The sequence below is a fragment of the Jaculus jaculus genome, chromosome 7 (genome assembly GCF_020740685.1).
Source record: "Jaculus jaculus isolate mJacJac1 chromosome 7, mJacJac1.mat.Y.cur, whole genome shotgun sequence".
Taxonomy (NCBI): domain Eukaryota; kingdom Metazoa; phylum Chordata; class Mammalia; order Rodentia; family Dipodidae; genus Jaculus; species Jaculus jaculus.
In genome coordinates, this window is record NC_059108.1 from 140,368,696 (window position 1) to 140,388,929 (window position 20,234).

Genomic DNA, 20,234 nt, shown 5'->3' on the forward strand with positions numbered 1-20,234 from the left:
ATGTTGATCGTTACTTTGAATACTATTTCTGAGTGGTTTTCAGGATGGCTAGTAATGAAACATTTATAACAGAATTTACTTTGAACCTTTGGGCACTTTGTTGGTAAGATAAAACAGTATTTTTCAAACTAGTTTTTTTTTTTCTTTGTTAAAACAAATTTATGCTTCTCTAGTGTTTTTAGACTGCATTTCAGAAAATAAAATTACAATAACAATCAGTGTTAGACATTGTTGAGTCAGTCCTTCTTACTACCCCTTTTTTCTTTTTAGTGTACATGAATGATCTTTATTATTTATTTATTTCCCTGTGTGTGTCTGTGTGAACATACGCCAGATGCCGTGTCACTTTTTGTGTCTGACTTTACATGGCTGTGGGGAGATTAAAACTGGGCTAGTTGGCTTTGCAAGCAAGTGCCTTTTAATTGCTAAGCCATCTACCCAGACTCAATTTTTTAAATTATTTTTGTTGCAAACAAGTCTTACCCTGCTTAGATCTTAGTGTTTCATTGGACTATGTATTGCAAACTTAATTCTCAAGGTACAAATCTCTGAGTGCTTAGATTTTAAGTCAAAATTATTTTCTTGCTGATATTAAAATAAATATTTTTAACTACTCTTTTAGATCCATCATGTTACAGAAAATGGAGGACTGTATAAAAGACCATTTAATGAAGCTTTTGAAGAAACACCCATGCTGGTTGCTGTGCTCACATATGTGGGGTATGGTGTACTCACCCTCTTTGGATATCTTCGAGATTTCTTGAGGCATTGGAGAATTGAAAAGTGCCACCATGCAACAGAGAGAGAAGAACAAAAGGTAATTGTTAGAGAGAGTCTGTTCTGTAAATGGAATCCTTTCATGGAAATCTTAGTGTTTACACACATTTTTTTTCCTTAGAAATTTGGGCACATGTTAAGACAAATACTCCAAATGCCATTGAGTTTTGTGAAAACAGCACTTGGGAGGCTGAGGCAAGAGGGTGATTGTCATGAATTTCAGGCCAGCCTGGGCTATAGAGTTAGGCCCTGTCTCAAACAAAATAAAGCAGAGTAACAACAGAGATTACTGAAAGCCTTCCAGAAAGAAAGCGGAAAACAAAGTTAAAGGCATGGACAGATCAAAGCATTTTAAAGCACTTTTAAATGCTATAAGAACTTAATGAAGTTGCTATCTCTATTTGGTAGTCTATAAAGCCAAAATTGATAAGTTTAGTTAATGTATGTAAATGTGAAATGCTAAAGCCACACACAGTCTTTTCTGTTCATGTTTCCTACTGCATCCATTTTTTCTTTTTTTCTTTTTTCTTTTTTTTTTTCCGAGGTAGGGTCTCGCTGTAACCCAGGCTGACCTGGAATTCACTATGTAATCTCAGGGTGGACTTGAACTCGTAGCATTCCTTCTACCTCTGCCTCCCAAGTGCTGGGATTAAAGGCATGCACCACCATGCCTGGCTGCATCTGGCTTTATGTGCACACTAGGAATTGAACCTGAGCAAGCAAGTACCTTTAACCTCCTAAGACATCTTCCCATCCTCCCCCACCTTTTTAAAGACCTAATGCAGGCAAAGCCCTTTACTCAGAGCTGAATGTAGTTGCCAAAGTTGTTTCATCAGTGGAATCTGAACTCAAGGTGCATGTGCCACCTTGTACGTCTGGCTAATGTGGGTCCTGGGGAATTGAACCTGGGTCTTTTGGCTTTGCAGGTAAACACCTTAACAGCTAAGCCATCCCTCCAGCCCAAAATAGATTTTTGTTGTCATCTTTTTTATTTTATTTTATTTTTTTTAGAGATAGGGTTTCGCTCTTGCCCAGGCAGGAATTCACTATGTAGTCTCAGGCTGGCCTCAAACTCACAGCAATCCTCCTACCTCTGCCTCCCAGTGCTGGGATTAAAGGTGTACGCTACCACACCTGGCTTTTTTTTAAAAAAAATTTTTATTTATTTATTTGAGACACACACACAGAGAATGGGTGTGCCAGGGCCTGTAGCCATTACAAATGAACTTCAGATACATGCGCCACCTTGTGCATCTTTCTTGGGACCTGGAGAATCAAACCTGGATCCTTAGGCTTCACAGGCAAGTACCTTAACCACTAAACCATCTTTCTAGCCCTTGGTGAGTATTTTCAATCTCTTCTGTGTGCTGATAACTTCAAAATTTCTCCATCACTGACTTTCTCCCTGAACTATATCTAGGTGCCCATTTGACATTTCCACATAAGCACCTCAAGCTATGCATATCAGAAACTGAACTGAGATACCATCTAATCAGCTAGCTGGTTTCCCCAACTCCAGTAACAGACTAACAACTTTGGGGTTATCTTTGATTCTTCTACGCATCTTGTGTGGTCCACTGACAAGCCTGTATTTAGTCACTTCATACCAACATGCATTTCTGCCCAAGTGCCTGACCACCCCATCTGCTGTCCTCTTTGCAATTCCTTGAGCACTCCAAGCATACCCTTGCCTCACTACTACTGTTGTGCTTGTTGTTTAGTCTGTGATTGTTCCTTCACTTGATTTTTTTTTTTTTTTTTTTTTTTTTTTTTTGAGGTAGAGTCTCACTTTAGCCTAGGCTGACCTGGATTTTTTTTTTTTTTTTAATTTTCATTTATTTGAGTGTGACAGAGAATGGGTGCACCAGGGCCTCCAGACACTGTAAAGGATCTCCAGATGTATGTGCCACCTTGTGCATTTGGCTTATGTGGGTCCTGGGGAATCAAGCCTTGAACCAGGGTCCTTAGGCTTAACAGGAAAGTGCTTAATCGCTAAGCCATCTCTTCAGCCCTGGAATTTATTTGAGAGAGGGAAAGAGGGAGGGATGGGGGGGAATGAATAGGTGCACCAGGGCTTCCAGCCACTGCAAATGATCTCCAGATGCATGTGCCACCTTGTACATCTAGCTTACGTGGGTCCTGGGGAATCAAACTGAGGTCTTTTGGCTGCACAGGCAAGCTCCTTAACCACTAGGACATCTCTCCAGCCCTCCTCTGCCTTTTGCTGGGAGTGTGGCTCAGTGAAGAGTGTTGGCCTAGCATGCACATGGCTCTGAGTTCAGTCCCCACCATTGCAAAGCAGACACTTTTTTTTTTTATTTATTTATTTGAGAGTGACAGACACAGAGAGAAAGACAGATAGAGGGAGAGAGAGAGAATGGGCGCGCCAGGGCCTCCAGCCTCTGTAAACGAACTCCAGACGCGTGCGCCCCCTTGTGCATCTGGCTAACGTGGGACCTGGGGAACCGAGCCTCAAACCGGGGTCCTTAGGCTTCATAGGCAAGCACTTAACCGCTAAGCCATCTCTCCAGCCCAAAACAGAGACTTTTAAAAAAAATTTTTATTAGCATTTTCCATGATTATAAAAAAAATCCCATGGTAATTCCCTCCCAAAACAGAAACTTTTATCTTCTGACCTCTGTTCACACTCAGGCACACGCACATACACACAGAGAAATAGAATTTAGGTACATAATATGGGTTGTAATTGTTAAATTTAGATTGTGATAGGAATCGTTAATTCACATCAAGAATTGTTTCCTGGGTGGGGAGGTAATATGATGGAGAATGGAATTTCAAAGGGGAAAGTGGGGGGGGGGGGGGAGGGTATTACCATGGGATATTTTTTTATAATCATGGAAAATATTAATAAAAATTAATTAAATAAATAAAAGAATTGTTTCCTGGGACAGGCATGGTCGCACACACCTTTAATCTCAGCACTTGGGAGGCAGAGGTAGGAGGATCGCCTTGAGTTCGAGACCATAGTGAATTTCAGATCAGCCTGAGCTAGAGTGAGACCCTACCTTGAAAATCTAAAGGAAAAAATATTGGCTTCCTAGGCTGGAGAGATGGCTTAAGGTTTGATTCCTCAGTACTCACGTAAAGCCAGATGCATAAGGTGGGTGGAGGCCCTGACATGCCCATTCTTTCTCTACCCCATAAATAAATTATTTTATTTTATTTATTTATTTATTTATTTATTTATTTATTTATTTTGAGGTAAGGTCTCGCTCTAGCCCAGGCTAACATGGAATTCACTGTGTAATCTCAGAGTGACCTTGAACTCATGGTGATCCTCCTATCTGCCTGTGCTGGGATTATAGGAGTGCACCACCACACCCAGCCCAATAAACTATTTTTTTTTAAAGAATTGTTTCCTTATATTATGATTAGCACCTGTTTTTTCATGGAAGAAGTAAACTGGCCTCAGGAAAGTAGAGCCTTGGCCCTTGACCTGTGGAATTCAGAAAAACATTTCCATAGGGATTCTGAGCAACTTCCTTATTTATCCTGCATGGCTGAAAGACTGGCCTGAATTCAGAGCCACCAGTCAGCCCTTTCTCTGCATGTCTGCCCTGTTGTGGTCAGCCTCTCTGAGCTCTTTAGACAACAGTGTCTGTCATAAGGGCTAAGGTTTCATTTTTTATTTTTATCTGTGGCTATCCAGTTGCTTCAGTGAGCATGTTGGTTTTGGGGGTAGGGTCTCTAGCCCAGGCTGACCTGGAATTCACTGAGTCATCTCACAGTGCCCTTGAACTCACAGTGATCCTCCTACCTCTGCCTCCCGAGTGCTGGTATTAAGACCGTGCACCACCACACCTGGATCCAGCCTGTTTTTTAAAAAAATATTTTATTTTATTTTTACTTATTTATTTGACAGAGAAAGAGAAAGAGAGAGAATGGGCATGCTAGGGCTTCTAACCACTGCAAATGAATTCCAGATGCTTGTGCCCTTGTGTATCTGGCTAATGTGGATCCTGGGGAATCAAACCTGGGTCCTTTGGCTTTGCAGGCAAACGCTTCAACTGCTAAGCCATCCCTTCAGCCCAGCCTGTTTTTAAAATAAGATTGATGGGCTGGAGAGATGGCTTAGCGGTTAAGTGCTTGCCTGTGAAGCCTAAGGACCCCGGTTCGAGGCTCGGTTCCCCAGGTCCCACGTTAGCCAGATGCACAAGGGGGTGCACGTGTTTGGAGTTCGTTTGCAGAGGCTGGAAGCCCTGGCGCGCCCATTCTCTCTCTCTCCCTCAATCTGTCTTTCTCTCTGTGTGTCTGTCGCTCTCAAATAAATAAATAAATGAAAATTAAAAAAAAAAAAAACACAATCCCATGCTCAATTGCACCAACACAATTTAAAAAAAGAAAAAAAAAGATTGACCCTTTATTATTATTTTTTTGTTTGTTTTTTCAGGATTGATCCTTTAAAAGCATTTTGTAGGACTGAACTGGAGAGATGGCTCAGTGGTTGAAGGCATTTGCTTGCAAAGCCTCATGGCCAGGTTCCATTTCCCCAGACCCATGTAGGTGCACAGATGCACAAAGTGGTGCACGTGTCTGAAGTTCATTTACAGTGGCAGAAGGCCCTGGCACACCCATACTCACTCATTTTCTCTCCGCCTTTTTCTCTCTCTCAAATTTAAAAAATATTTAAAAAAAGATTCTATAAATATTTTAAAACATACTATGGTGTTGTAGATTTTCATCTTTTCAGTTTTTTCTTACTCAAGTTTTAAATAGCAGTATTAGACAACCCCCACCCCCACCCCAGGGTTTCACTCTAGCTCAGGCTGACCTGGAATTCACTGTGTAGCCTCAGGGTGGCCTGGAACTCATGGAGATCCTCTTACCTCTGCCTCTGCCTCCTGCTGGGATTAAAGGTATGTGCCACCATGCCCGGCTTTATTTTAGAATTTTGATAGTAGTTTGTTCTTAAGAGCTGTTATTGCTAGAGTTAGTTTATGTATTTTACTTTTTTGTTTTGTTTTCTTGAAGCAGGACCTCATCTAGTCCAGGATTACCTGTACCTCACACTGTACCAGGATGGCCTTGAACTCATGACAGTCCTCCTCCCTCACCCTTTTGAGTGCTGAGATTAAAGGCATGGGCCACCACACCCAGTTTATGCATTTCACTTTTATTCCTCCCTGCACACTTGACACAGAATGTCAAGGGTAGAACTTTAAATCATCTTGATGTTGAAACATGTGTGAACATTCCTTCTAAGGTTTTTATCTCATCATCAAAGCAATGTTGTTTTCCTCATATACTTACATTTGAGAGAAATCTTTGATATATTGTGATTTGTGCCTAAAGTGTCCTTCACTGTGTAAAAATCCTGAGATAAACAACTTCTAAGAAGGAACTGTTTATTTTGGCTCATCATCTCAGAGGTTTCAGTCCGTGGTTGTTGGGCTCTGTTGCTTTGACCCTCTGATGAGGTTTGGTGAGGAGCATATGTGGGACACAGCTGCTCACCTTAGAGCAACTAGAAAGCTGTCCCCTCTGGTGCTGTGACTTCCTTCCATGAAGCCCCTCCCCACAGTGCCAGACAGCTGACCAAGTCTTTAATGTATGGACCTTTGGGAGTCATTCTAGATCTAAAATCCCAACACTTAAACTCTGAAATAAATAAAAATTGTTAAATTAGAATTGGCATTGAGAATTCTCATTGGATGTAATAGCTCTTAGAGTTTCCATTCACATGTATCACTTAGTGCCTGGTTAACATAGACAAATAATTTAACTTTTATTCTCTTAATTATAAAACACTGGTAACTTACTAAATATTTGTTTCTCAACAGTAATTACAGTGTTTATGCTGTTGATATAGTGAACTGTCTGTGGAATTATCCCAAATTACTGTTTAAGTAAGCAGGCAACTAGGTTTGTCTAACACTGTGGAAAGCTAGGGCAGCGAGGTCAGGAAGAGCTTCTTTCTCGCGGCTAGTGAGCCACCTCAAAGTGGGAAACTGCTTCTGCTACCAGTGCTCTGGTGCTGCCGTCTTGGTTGTAGAATGTGGAATCCAGTTGGTGCTGCCAGCATGAAGTTTGTTGGTGTGTAGTTCCTGTGCTGGTCCAAAAGAAGTGATCTCTTCTTTCCAAATTGTGTTACCATATATCCACAGTCTGCTCACAAGGCTGCTTTAGAACTAAATGTGAATAAGTACCATCAAAATGGTTACTCCTCCTCCTCCTCCTTATATGATAGCATATGGACAATTGTGTTGGGACAGAACTGCACTTAGCTTACACGGACCTCTTTCTGACAGTGGGAATACCCATCCTTTCCCTGTGATTCTAAGGAAGGTGGAATCTATTTGTTTCATACAATGTAGGATGCTTTCTAGGAACCGCCATGTAAAGACTTTGTAGAAAAAGAGAGAGAAAATGGGTGCACCAGGGCCTCTAGCTATTGCAAACTCCAAACTCAAGTGCCACCTTGTGCATTGTGTTTACGTAGGTACTGGGGACTCAAACCTTGGTCCTTAGGCTTTGCAGGCAAGTGCCTTAATTGCTGAACCATGTTGCCAGCCCTTAAATAGACTTTTTAAATTTTTTTATTTTATTTTTTGAGGTAGGGTTTCACTACAGCTCAGGCTGACCTGGGATTCACTGTGTAGTCTCAGGGTAGCCTTGAACTCATGGCAATCCTCCTACTTCTGCCTCCTGAATATTGGGTTTAAATGCATGAACCACCGTGGCTCTTAAATAGAATTTTAAAATTTATTTTTATTTATTTGAGAGTGACAGAGAAAGAGGCAGGTAGATAGATAGAGGGAGAGAGAATGGGCATGCCAGGGCCTCCAGCCACTGCAAGCAAATTCCAGATGCATGCACCCCCTTGTGCATCTGGCTAACGTGGGTCCTGGGGAATTGAGCCTGGGTCCTTTGTCTCTGCAGGCAAACACCTTAACCGCTATGCCATCCCTCCAGCCTGAGTTTATCTTTTGAATAAAAAAGTGAAGCCAGGCATGGTGGCACAAGCCTTTAATCCCAACACTTGGGAGGCAGAGGTAGGAGAATCACCTTGAATTCGAGGCCACCCTGAAACTACATAGTGAATTCCAGGTCAGCCTGGGCTAGAGTGAAATGCTATCTCAAAAAACAAACAGAAGACTACAGGAGTGCTTTAAGCTCAATATTCTAGCTTGTAGTCTCAGGAAGGGACTGTTTTCTCTATCTATTTGTTCTTTGTGCTTGAGGGACCGCAGGAAGAATGTCCACGAAGAGTACATTAAAGAATGTTGCCTGAATTTGGGATCTCAGTCCTTACCTACCAGTTTGGAATCTTCACTGTCTCTGGACAGCCCCTGACAATGCTGTGTGTGTGACTCCTCTGTGAAGGAGTCTTGCTTAGTGGAGAGGCAGCTTCATTACCTTCATAGTGCTCAGCGTGCGCCTGGAAGGAAATGCTCTCTCTGAATGTGGCTGAGCATGACTGAGTGCTGAGCATTAGGTCTGCTCTGACTAAAGTCATTTCACAGTGACTAAGCCATGAGGAGGAAGGGGGAGGTGTGGCAGGAAATGGTGGACTTGGGGGTAGAATTAGTGAGAATTTTATTGCTTGAAGAGACAGCTAGCTTGTTCTTTAATATACCCTTAAAGTCTAGCAGAGAATTGAACATACATCAAGTATTCACTAAATTATACTTTTTTTTTTTTTTTTTTTTTTTTGAGGTAGGGTCTCACTCTAGTCTGGGCTGACCTTGAACTTACAGCAATTCTCTTACCTCTGCCTCCCAAGTGCTGGGAATTAAAGGTATGTGTAGCCACGCCCACCCTAAATGATATTTGAATGAGTGAATTAGTGACCTTTAACACTAGTCATAGAATATTTAAAGGTTCAAGATGTTTATAGACAGTAAATATTCCATTGCCTAGAACTGAAATCTTCAGTAATAGTCTTTTTATCCTTTTTAAAAAAAGAATTTATTTATTTATTAGAGGGAGAGAGAAAGAGGCAGATAGAGAATGGGTATGCCAGGGCCTCTAGCCACTGCAAATGAACTCCAGATGCATGTGCCGCCTTGTGCATCTGGCTTACATGGGTACTAGGGAATTTAACCTGGGTCCTTAGGCTTTGTTGACAACTGTCTGCACCGCTAAACCATCTCTCCAGCCCTCCTATCCCTTTTCGTCTTGGCTAAGCTACATGGAGTCGGGCTAGCCACCTTTCTATCTGCTTCCGTATATAACTGCAACCTAAGCTAGCTACTACCTAGACCTTAGGTAGGGAGTCAAGAGAAGCTAAATTTCTACTATTCTGTCCTATTACTGTTGGTCTTAACATCCTCCCTCAGTGTGACTACTTCTCCTCGTTTGCTATGTGTTAGTGTTCAAGGACGTAACTCTGTTCTCATTGACGCTGTATAGAAACGGAGACTCTTGGGCTGGAGAGATGGCTTAGTGGTTAAGGCACTTGCTTGTGAAGCCTTAAGGACCCAGGTTCAACTCCCTAGAACCTATGTAAGCTAGATGCATGTGCGCATGGTAGTGTACATGTCTGGAATAAGATTGTAGTGGCTAGAAGCCCTGGTGTGCCAATTCTGTCTCACTTTCTCTGTCTCTCTCATTAAAAAAAAAAAAAAAAAATGGAGATTCTTGACAACGGAATAGCAGTTCTGTCTAGTCCTCTCCTGACTATAGACAACTTGATTGTTGTTCATCTCCATAGTCTAAGGCTGAGCTGTGAAGGTCTACCATGCTCTAGCCTGCAGCCTTTTTTTCTGCCTTGGCTTTTGAAAACTCCTCTGGAATCTAGAACAGAACCTGTTTTTTTGTTTTGTTTTGTTTTGTTTTTTTACTTCTTCTGATGTTAATGTAGGATGCTTGTTTGTTTGTTAGCTTGCTTGGTTGTTTATTTGTGTGTGTTTTTTTTTTTAAATCAGGTCTCAATGTAGTCCAGGCTGGCTTCCAACTCACTGTGATACTCCTATCTCAGCTTCCTGAGAACTGGGACTAAAGGCATGCGCTACAACACTCTGCTTTCCACCTTAGTTTTTGAAAGAGGGTCTCTTTCTAAACTTGGAACTCACCCATTTAGATAGATTAGCTAGCCAGCAAGCCCCAGGGATTCTCCTGTATCCACCTCCCCAGCGCTGTGGTTACAGGCAGCTTGTATGTGGTGTGGTACTGGGTATCATGCCTACATGGCAAAAGCTTGACTTAGTGATGACAGATGCATTATTAATGAATATTTACTGTCTCATGGAAAAGGTAGTTGTTAGGAATTTTGAGAGAGATGGTATCACCTGCTACAAATCGGCAGGATACAACGCTTCACGTGTTTAAGGAAATGGTATCTACTCTGAGACTTCTGTAGTAGAGTCCTATTAGTCTGTAAAGAGTTAATATTAGAATTTATGTAGTCTTTTTCATAGTGAAAATCTTTACAAAATGAAGTATCCGATTTTTAAATGTTTTTGATTACTTAACAGGTAAATGTAGTTTGGTAGAAGCTCAGGGATGTGCTTGACTATAAGTAAACCATATATAGTTCTTTTCCTTTTTGTTTAATTTACCCTTCAGCTTGAAGAACTGAGAGTTGAAATAGATCTCATATGAACTGATCATATGTGTTCTGGGCAGGAGTCATATGACACTGGACATAGCATTGTGCTTTCATTTCAGCTCCACTGTGACTTCATTTTTTACAGACTTCTATATACATTTTAATCTCAGGGATGAAAGAGAAAGTACACTTGTGGGAATGGGAGTTCATTTTTTAGAACAATTTCTTTTCTTAACACCTATATAAAACAAACAAACAAACAAATGGAAGTTTTGGCCCAAAGATATCTTTCTGTGCCATATCCCTCTACACACACCAGTCTGTTTCTGTGCATGGCAACCCTGTACAAGTTCTCAGGCATAGCAGCAAGCCTCTCACACAAACTGCTTCTAGCCCAGTTCAGACAAAGCTCCTTTTCACCCTCATAAGCCAAACCTCACAGTCCATAGTTCTTATTGCATTCAGTTCTTCCAACTCTGACCAGAATAGTCCCATCAAGCTGTACTTACAGCACTACAAGGCGTCTCTTGGGTTTCAAATCCTTCCATATTCCTCTTGAAAATCAGCTCCAAAAAGCCAAAGCCACAGTCAGGTGTCTAGCAGCAAATGAGCCCATTCTCAGTACCAACATTTACTGTTGGTAGTCACATTGCTGGCAGAAATCACCGAACCAAGAGCAGCATTTGGGAAGAGGGGCTTATTTTGGCTTATAGACTCAAGAGGATGCTCCAGGATGGCACATGGAAAATGATGGCATGAACAGAGGGTGGACATTACTTCCTGGCCAACATCAGGTGAACAATAGGAAGAGGAGAGTGTGCCAAACACTGGCAAGGGAAAACTGGTTATAATGCCCACAAGCCCACCCCCAATACTGCCTCCAGGAGGCGTTAATTCCCAAATCTCCATCAGCTGGGACTAGTATTCAGAACACCTAAGTTTATGGGGGACACCTGAATCAAACACTACACTCTCCTTAATATATTATTGTAGGGAGGGAGGTTAGAAGAGCAGTCCTTTTCAAATTTTTAAGAAACCATTTGAAGGCAGAATTATATGACTGAATGTTATTTTTATGAGACAAACTGTATTAAATTAACTCTGTTGGTTCCACATTCATGGGGTCAGTTATTTAAAACCATGTAATATAGGTTAAACTTCAGTAAGCGTACCTGATCGGGGGTTGTGTTAAACATAGAAAATTAATGTCTTTCCAAGTGGTTTTTTTGTTTTGTTTTTTTGAGGCAGGGTTTCACTCTAGCCCAGGCTGACTTAGAATTCACTATGTAGTCTCAGGGTGGCCTCAAACTCAAAGCAGTCCTCCTACCTCTGCCTCTCAAGTGCTGGGATTAAAGGCCTATGTCACCACTCCTGGCTTTTTTTTTTTTTTTTTTTTGAAATATTTTACTTTCTTAAAATATTTTATTTTTAGGGCTGGAGAGATGGCTTAATGGTTAAGCACTTGCCTATGAAGCCCAAGGACCCCAGCTCAAGGCTCAATTCCCCAGGACCCATGTTAGCCAGATGCATAAGGGGGTACACACGTCTGGAGTTCATTTGCAGTGGCTTGAAGCCCTGGCACGCCCATTCTCTCTCTTTCTCCCTCTGCCTCTTTCTCTCTCTGTCTTTATAAATAAAGAAAATTTTATTTTATTTTTTATTTTTAAATTTTTATTAACATTTTCCATGATTATAAAATATATCCCATGGTAATTCCCTCCCTCCCCACCCCCACACTTTCCCATTTGAAATTCCATTCTCCATCATATTACCTCCAAAAAAAATTTTTAATATTTTATTTTTATTTATTTGAGAGAGAGGGAAAGAGGCAAGTATAGAAAGAGAGAGACTGAGAGAAAATGAGTGCATCAGGGCATCCAGCCAGTGCAAATGAACTCCACACACATGAGCCACTTTGTGCATCTGGCTCATGTGGGTCATGGGGAATTAAACCTGGGTCCTTTGGGTTTGCAGGCAAGTGCCTTTACCACTAAGCCATCTCTCCAGCCCTCCAAATATTTTTCTGGTATGTCAACTAATTAGATAAAATTTTCATGGTGGTCTGGATTGGAAAAGGGAAGTAAGAAGTTTTTTTTAATCTAATTCTTTATGTTAATTTATGCCATTTCACTATTTGCTGGCAGGACTTTGTATCCTTGTATCAGGATTTTGAAAACTTCTATACAAGGAACCTCTACATGAGAATAAGAGACAACTGGAACCGACCAATCTGTAGTGTGCCTGGAGCCAGGGTGGATATCATGGAGAGACAGTCTCATGACTACAACTGGTCATTCAAGTAAGTGAGTAGTGTTTGGATTTGATGTCTTAGCAAAAAAAAGGAATTTCATTTGAGCAGATACTAGGAACAGTATTCTTTCAAAACTAGATACACTATGATGAGTTTCCTTGCATAATGTTTATTATTATTGGATTATTTTTGGAGGGGGATGTTTGGGATTAAACCCAAGGCCTCACATAATGCTAGGTAAGTGTTATAACACTAAGCAACATCCTTGGCCCTTACTCAGATTTTTTTTTTTAGGTAGGTTCTCACTCCAGCACTTGGGAGGCAGAGGTAGGAGGATTGTTGTGAGTTCGAGGCTAGCCTGAGACTACATAGTGAGTCCCAGGTCAGCCTGGGCTAGAGCATGACCCTACCTCAAAAAAGTGGATGAGGCTAGAGATGGCTTAGCGGTTAAGCGCTTGTCTGTGAAGCCTAAGGACCCCAGTTCGAGGCTCGATTCCCCAGGACCCTCGTTAGCCAGATGCACAAGAGGGCGCATGGGTCTGGAGTTCATTTGCAGTGGCTGGCTGAAGGTCATGGTGTGCCCATTCTCTATATATCTTCCTGTTTCTCTCTGTGTCTGTTGCTCTCACATAAGTAAAAATAAACAAAAATAAATAAATACATAAGTTAAAAAAAAAAAAAGAAGGCAAACAAACAAATTCCCCTGTGGCACCTAACTCTGGTACTTCTGAAAATTCACTATCTCATTAGACCTTCAGTCTCCAGAGGTGACCATTGCATTTTTATGTAGTGTCAGGGTGACCTTGAACTCAAAGTGGTCCTCCTACCTCTGCCTCATGAGTGCTGGGAGTAAAGGCAAGTGTCACGATGCCCTGCCTAAGGTAGGGTTTTTTCTTTTTGTTTTGTTTTGTTTTTTGTTTTTCGAGGTAGGGTCTCACTCTAGCCCAGGCTGGCCTAGAATTCACTATGTAGTCTCAGGGTGGCCTCAAACTCATGTTGATCCTCCTACCTCTGCCTCCTGAGTGCTGGAATTAAAGGCGTGTGCCATCACACCTGGTGTAAGGTAGTTTTCTGAGACACAAACATGGGATTAAATAACAATAATAATTATTATTATTACTAATTAGTTGCTAACATATTAGTGCTATCTTTCCTCGGTGTGTGCTTCCTACAAGTTCATTGTCTGCAGTGGCTAAGAGTATTGTGAGTATTGTGTCATGTAGGGGAACCATTCGGGGTCATCCTACGCTATAAGTTTCAAATCCTGGGAAGTTAGGCCAAAGCACTTTATTTCTTTTTGTTTTTTAAATTTTTAAATTTTTATTAACATTTTCCATGATTATAAAAAAAATGTCCCATGGTAATTCCCTCCCTCCCCCCTGATACTTTCCCCTTTGAAATTCCATTCTCCATCATATTACCTCCCCATCTCAATCATTGTACTTACATATATACAATATCAACCTATTAAGTACCCTCCTCCTTTCCTTTCTCTTCCCTTTAGGTCTCCTTTTTAAATTACTGGCCACTTTATTTCTTATCTGCACATCCTGTTTGCCATAGGTTGATGGGGAACCATCAGTCAACTGAAACATCATGTCCTTACTCAGGCGCCCAGGCTGGCTAAGCTTTTATCATTGAATGTCAGTGGTTCCCTGGGCCTAGAGAAGAGCCATAGAAAATTGCATAATAGGACTGGAGAGATGGCTTTGCCATTAAGAGCAAACATGATAGCCTAAGGAGGCCTGGGAGACCACTTGAGTTTGATCCCCAGGACCCACATAAACAGATGGGCATGGCCATGCATGTCTGTAATCCTTCAGGTGTAAGGCTACGGAGGGGACATCGGACGTTCCCGTCTGGTCCCTACAGGCAAGCATGTGGGGCATTGATGGGCACATACATGCATATACATCACACACACACACACAAAAAGAAGAAGGAGGAGAGGGGAAGGAAGGAAGAAAGAGGAGAGAAAGAAAGAAAAAGAAAATTGCATAATGACTCTTAAAGTGTCCTACACGTATGTGCTCATGTGTGGCAATTGCTGAGTCAGAGCAGTGTATAAGTACTTGCAGTGTATAAGTACTACTACCAAGTTGTCCTCAAAAGAACATATTGGCTGCTATCCAGTTTATGAGAGTGTCTGCCCACATTGGCTATCACTACCTTTAATAGTTACCACTTTCTTTGTACATTCCGTTTTCCTTGTTGGTAGCAAAGCTTGAGCTTTCTGTCCTGCTCTCTGCTTCCTGTGGCGGTGCTTCCTTTCATGTTACCAGCGTGTATCATACTTAAGCCCTGGGTTTGCTGGTGAGTGTCATTAACTTTTGTGCTGTTAACACAGGTACACAGGGAATATAATTAAGGGTGTGATCAACATGGGTTCCTACAACTATCTTGGATTTGCCCGAAACACTGGATCATGTCAGGAAGCAGCTGCCAAAATTCTAGAGGAGTATGGGGCTGGAGTGTGCAGCACTCGGCAGGAGATTGGTAAGTGAAGCTGTCCTGCTTTTGACCTTAACTCTAGAGGGAGTAATTCTGATACAGAGCCAGAGCAGTGAGAACCCAGACACATAGTTTGAGATGTGCCTTAGATCAGAGAGTGGTGTTTTTTTATTCTGAAGTCATGGATGTTTGCAGTGTTAAATGTACAGACAGTCCCTTGCAAAGTTCTGTAATTTGCTTCTTTTGTAACTTTAATGTTGATTTTATTGACTTTTGCAAATAATAATGGTTCCCTTATTAGTATATAAGTACTATGAGGGTAAATCTGTTTTCATTCTGGTACATCGGAGTTAATAGTAACTACTGCCTGATAGGTCTGTTTCAAGAAGCTAACTTATGAATTACCTGGACTGTAGTAAACACTTTAATAAATGTTAGTCTGTAAAGTATAAAGGATTAACAATCTTATGTAAAGAGATTTAATTCAAAGGAAAATTTCAAGTTCTGTTTTGTTACAGAAATAAGTACAGCAGGTACAAGGCACTTTTCTGGATCTTAGTGTATGTCCTGCCAAAGCCAGCCCAGTTTTCTGGATCTTTAGTACATGACCCATCCCCAAGCTGAGTGGATTGAATTAACAGTTCATTCTTCTCACAGGTCTAGGGATTGCCACTATAATGCGGTATTCCAAGCCCAGGGTCCCATGCTTCGCTGCAGTCAGTGGTGGCTGAAGCACACTTCCTGTGTGTCACCTGGGCTGGAATGGCTGGAGCTCTGTTGCTTTTCTGTGTCATTAGTTTGGGCTTCTTCATGGCAAAGTGGTCTCAAAAAAATCATTTGTCTTGCATGACAGCATGTTTTTCCCTGAATAAATATTCAAAAGTACCTGACTGAAAACTGAAACTTTTTTCTGCCTCAGCCTTGCAAGTTCACAATATCACTAACCTCTTTCCCATTGGTCAAAGCCAGTCATTAAGGCCAGGCCATGTTCAAGAGCTTTGGGGATTGGACGCTACTTCTGTGATGGTTAATTTTGTCACTTGTTGGAATTTAGAATTACAGTGGAAAACCCTGGGCATATGTATGAGGGAGGGTCTAGATGAGGTTACTCTCATCCTAAATGTGAGAGGTCCCATTCCATGGGCTAGGTTCCTCTGCATTAAAGGAGATAGCTAAGTGAGCACCTGTGTTCATCTCTCTGCTTGGTGACTGTGAACCGAATGTGATTAGCTTTCTTTCTTCTGCTTCCATTCCTTGCCAGCCAGCTGGACTACATCCTCTCAAAAGACAAGCCCAAATAAACCCTCTTTAAGTTGCTTTGTGAGGCACTTATCTCAGCAATAAGAAAAGTAACTAATAGACTCTCTTAATAAAAAGATGAAAAGGTTCCCATCCAGTTTAGTCTACTATAGCAACTTAACTCAGTAAATTTAAAATGAAGTGTAGAAAGAAAAAGTACAGATGGAATTATGCAGCTTCTTCTATTCTCTGCATTATCACCTCAAGTTGGTCTTTTCAAACCTTATATATGAACTTGAGGTCTTTTTTTGTTTGTTTTTTGTTTCTTGTGTTTTCAAGGTAGGGTCTCACTCTAGCTCAGGCTGACCTGGAATTCACTATGGAGTCTCAGGGTGGCCTCAAACTCACTGCGATCCTCCTACCTCTCCCTCCCGAGTGCTGGGATTAAACACATGTGGCACCATGCTGAGCAAGCTTCAGATCTTTTAAGATTTCATTCCTGGCTGGGCGTGGTGGCGTACGCCTTTAATCCCAGCACTCGGGAGGCAGAGGTTAGGAGGATTGCCAAGAGTTCAAGACCCTCAGACTACATAGTGAGTTCCAGGTCAGCTTGGACCAGAGTGAGACCCTACCTGCGGGGTGGGGGGAGATTCCATTCCTATTGCTAGTAAAACTTCTTAGGCAGTTTCTTCATTCATTCATGCTAGGATTGGAGGAAGGGTGAGGTTTATTATTCTTATTCTTCTTCTTATTATTATTATTGGTTTTCTGAGGTAGGGTCTCGCTCTAGCTCAGACTGACCTGGAATTCACTATGTAGTCTCAGGGTGCCCTCGAACTCATAGTAATCCTCCTCCCTCTACCTCCCAAGTGGTGGGATTAAAGGCATGCCCCACCACGCCCGGCTATTATTATTATTTAATGCAGAGTCTCACTATAGCCCAAGCTGACCTAGAACTTACTCTGTAGCCCAGGCTGGTCTTGAACTCACATTCATCCTCTTACCTAAGCTTTCTGAGTACAAGAATTATAGATGTGAGCCACCATACCTGGGCACATGATTTTAACTCCCATATCTCTCAAGTCTGTTTGTAATTTGCCCTGGGCCAAGAAGCATAAGCATCTCTTCCTAGAAAATATTCAGAGTTGCTTTCATGCAGATTTCAACTAAAAGTAAGTTCTTGAGAGAATTTATGTTTAGTTTCATTTTGTCCACCCCCCACCCTTAGATTTTCATAGATTATGTGGCTCATAGAAATTAAGCTAGTATGCTTTCTTAGCTACCTTAAGGACCCTTAGATGTTCTGTTGTAGTATCTGAGCATAAGAAGCTTGCTTTTTTATGTTTACACGTAGTTTGAAAGGTTTTGGTCTTGGGCTGGAGAGATGGCTTAGCAGCTAAGGCACTTGTCTGTGAAGCCTAAGGACCCAGGTTTGATTCCCCAGAACCCACATAAGCCAGATACACATGGTGGCTCTTGTGTCTGGAGATTGTTTGCAGTGGCTGGAGGCCCTGGCAACCCCCCCCCCATGTGTGTGTATGTGCCTCACTTTATCTCTCAAATAAATAAGATTTTTTTTCTTTTTTAAAAATGAAAGTTTTTGATCTGAATGTCTAAAGTGTGGAATGTGCTTTTTAGTTATATCATGAAGGCTTCAATTGTCAGATGCTATGCCAGCTTAATGCTAGAGAAGCCTTAGTGGGATATTTTATTACATCTTAAATTCTTTTTTTTTTTTTTGTTTGTTTGTTTGTTTGGTTTGGTTTTGGTTTTTCAAGGTAGAGTCTCACTCTAGTCCAGGCTGACCTGGAACTCACTCTGTAGTCCCAGGCTGGCCTCAAACTTTTAATGATCCACCTACATCTGTCTCCTGAGTGTGCTAGGATTTAAGGTGTGCACCATTAAATTTTTAAAAAAACTTTATTGACAAGCTCCATATGTATAGACAGTATGCCATTATCATAAGCCACAATCTTCCCTTTTTCCCTCCCAAATACAATCCCTTCTTCTTTCCAATGTGCCTCCTACCTCTCTCTCTCTTTTTTTTTTTTCAAAGTAAGGTCTAGATCAGGCTGACCTGGAATTCACTCTTATTCTCAGGCTGGCCCTGAACTCACAGCATTTCACCTAACTCTGCCTCCTGAGTGCTGGAATTAAAGGCATGTGCCATCACACCCAGCTCTATTTTTAAAAATTGTTTTTTAATTTAATTTTTATTTTTTTAAGAGAGAGAGAATTGGTGCACCATAGCCTCAGCTGCTGAAATCAAACTCCAGATGCTTGCGCCACCTAGTGGGCATGCGACCTTGCACCTGCCTCATCTTTTTGTGTGTGGCTAACATGGGATCTGGAGGGTTAGAACATGGGTCCTTAGGCTTTGCAGGCAAGTGCCTTAACTGCTAAGCCATCTCTTCAGCCCAATTTAAGAGAGACAGAAAAGAATTGGTGTGCCAGAGCCTCAGCCACTGTGACTGAACTCCAGACACTTGTGCCTTTTAGTGGACATGTGTGACCTTGCACTTGCCTCACCTTTGTGCATCTATCTGGCTTATGTGGGATCTGGAGAGTTGAACATGGGTCCTTAGGCTTTGCAGGCAAGTGCCTTAACTACTAAGCCATCTCTCCAGCCCCTAAAATATTTTTTTTTATTTATTTGCAAACAGAAGAGACAGAAAGAATGGCTATGCCAGGGCCTGCAGCTGCTGCAGGTGAACTCCAGATACATAAACCACTTTGCACATCTGTCTAGCAAGCTTTTGAAACCTTTTCTTTCCCTTGAGTGCATCAAGAAATTGTGCCTTACTGTGAGTCTGCTTACAAACTGCTGTTTTTGTGCTTCGGTCATTACAAGAGGAGGAATGAAATCTTTTGATTTTGTTATACTTTTCCAAGTATTTTTTTTTTCTCAAACTTTTGGAAATTATTTATAAATCCCTAGTGTTTATCCTGTGATTATATTCCATGCCTGGTTTTACTCTCTTTCAATTTTGTTTCTGAGAAATTCACTAGGCAAGGTCCACATAAACTTTCACCATTTTCAGCCCATTGCCAACTACATACACACAGTTGTATATCTGATGTCCTTAAGTTAGAACCTCATATGTTGCTTATGGAGGTGATAAAAGGAAACATGACTTGTGTGTTTAGGTAGCAGAAGGGGCATTATTTGGCTGGGTAGGGACCAGAAGGGGCACTAACTGGCTGTTCGAGTAGAGGTCGGCGTGAGTCTGCATTACTTTGTTTCTTCCCTATCAGCTCTATATATTTATGGAGACAGGCCTCAAGTTTTCCAGCTTGTCCTCAAACTTGATATGTAGCCAAGTGAGACCTTTAATTTTTTAAAAAATATTTTATTTATTTATGAGAGAGAGAAAGGCAGAGAGAGAGACAATGAGTGTACCCGGGTCTCTAGCCACTGAAAGTGAAGTCCAGATGCATGTGCTACCCTATACATCTGGCTTACCTGGGTGCTGGAGAATTGAACCCAGGTCTTTGGCTTTGCAGGCAAGTGCCTTAACCACTAAGCCATCTTTCCAACCCTACCTTTAACTTTTGATGTTCCTGTCTCCACCTAGTACTGGGATTACAGGTGTTTACCTAACCATGCCTTCCCCCCCCCCCTTAGGTAGGGTTGCACTGTAGCCCAGGCTGACTTGGAACTTATTCTGTCATGCCAGCATGTCCTCAAACTGATGGCGATCCTCCTACCTCTGCCTCCCAGGTTTTTGAATTTGGGTTTGGGTAGACAGTGTCAGTCCTCATAGCCCAGGCTGGCCTTGACCTTGTAGTCCCTCCTGCCTCAGCCTCCCAACTACTGGGATTACAGGTGTGAACTACTATACCTGGCTTTGTGTGTGTGTTAATCATCTTTCAAACATTTATTCGTAGCCAAACTTTAACCCTTGTCTGCTTTGATTACAGTTGCCTCCAGCTTTAGGCCTTTCCAGTGGTCCACGCAGTAATGGTGCTTGGTTTCATTGAATGTCCACTTTGTAAAGGTGTAAA

The 20,234-nt window shown here is 41.7% G+C and overlaps 1 protein-coding gene across 1 annotated transcript in view; it reads left to right on the forward strand.

Moving 5' to 3' along the window:
- Sptlc2 (serine palmitoyltransferase long chain base subunit 2) overlaps nt 1-20,234 on the forward strand; it is a 93,523-nt gene that overhangs the window by 23,363 nt on the left and 49,926 nt on the right. The window contains exons 2-4 of the mRNA XM_004649379.3: nt 623-817; nt 12,433-12,587; nt 14,887-15,035. Coding sequence (XP_004649436.1) covers nt 623-817; nt 12,433-12,587; nt 14,887-15,035 — 499 coding nt within the window. The remainder of the gene's footprint in view (nt 1-622; nt 818-12,432; nt 12,588-14,886; nt 15,036-20,234) is intronic.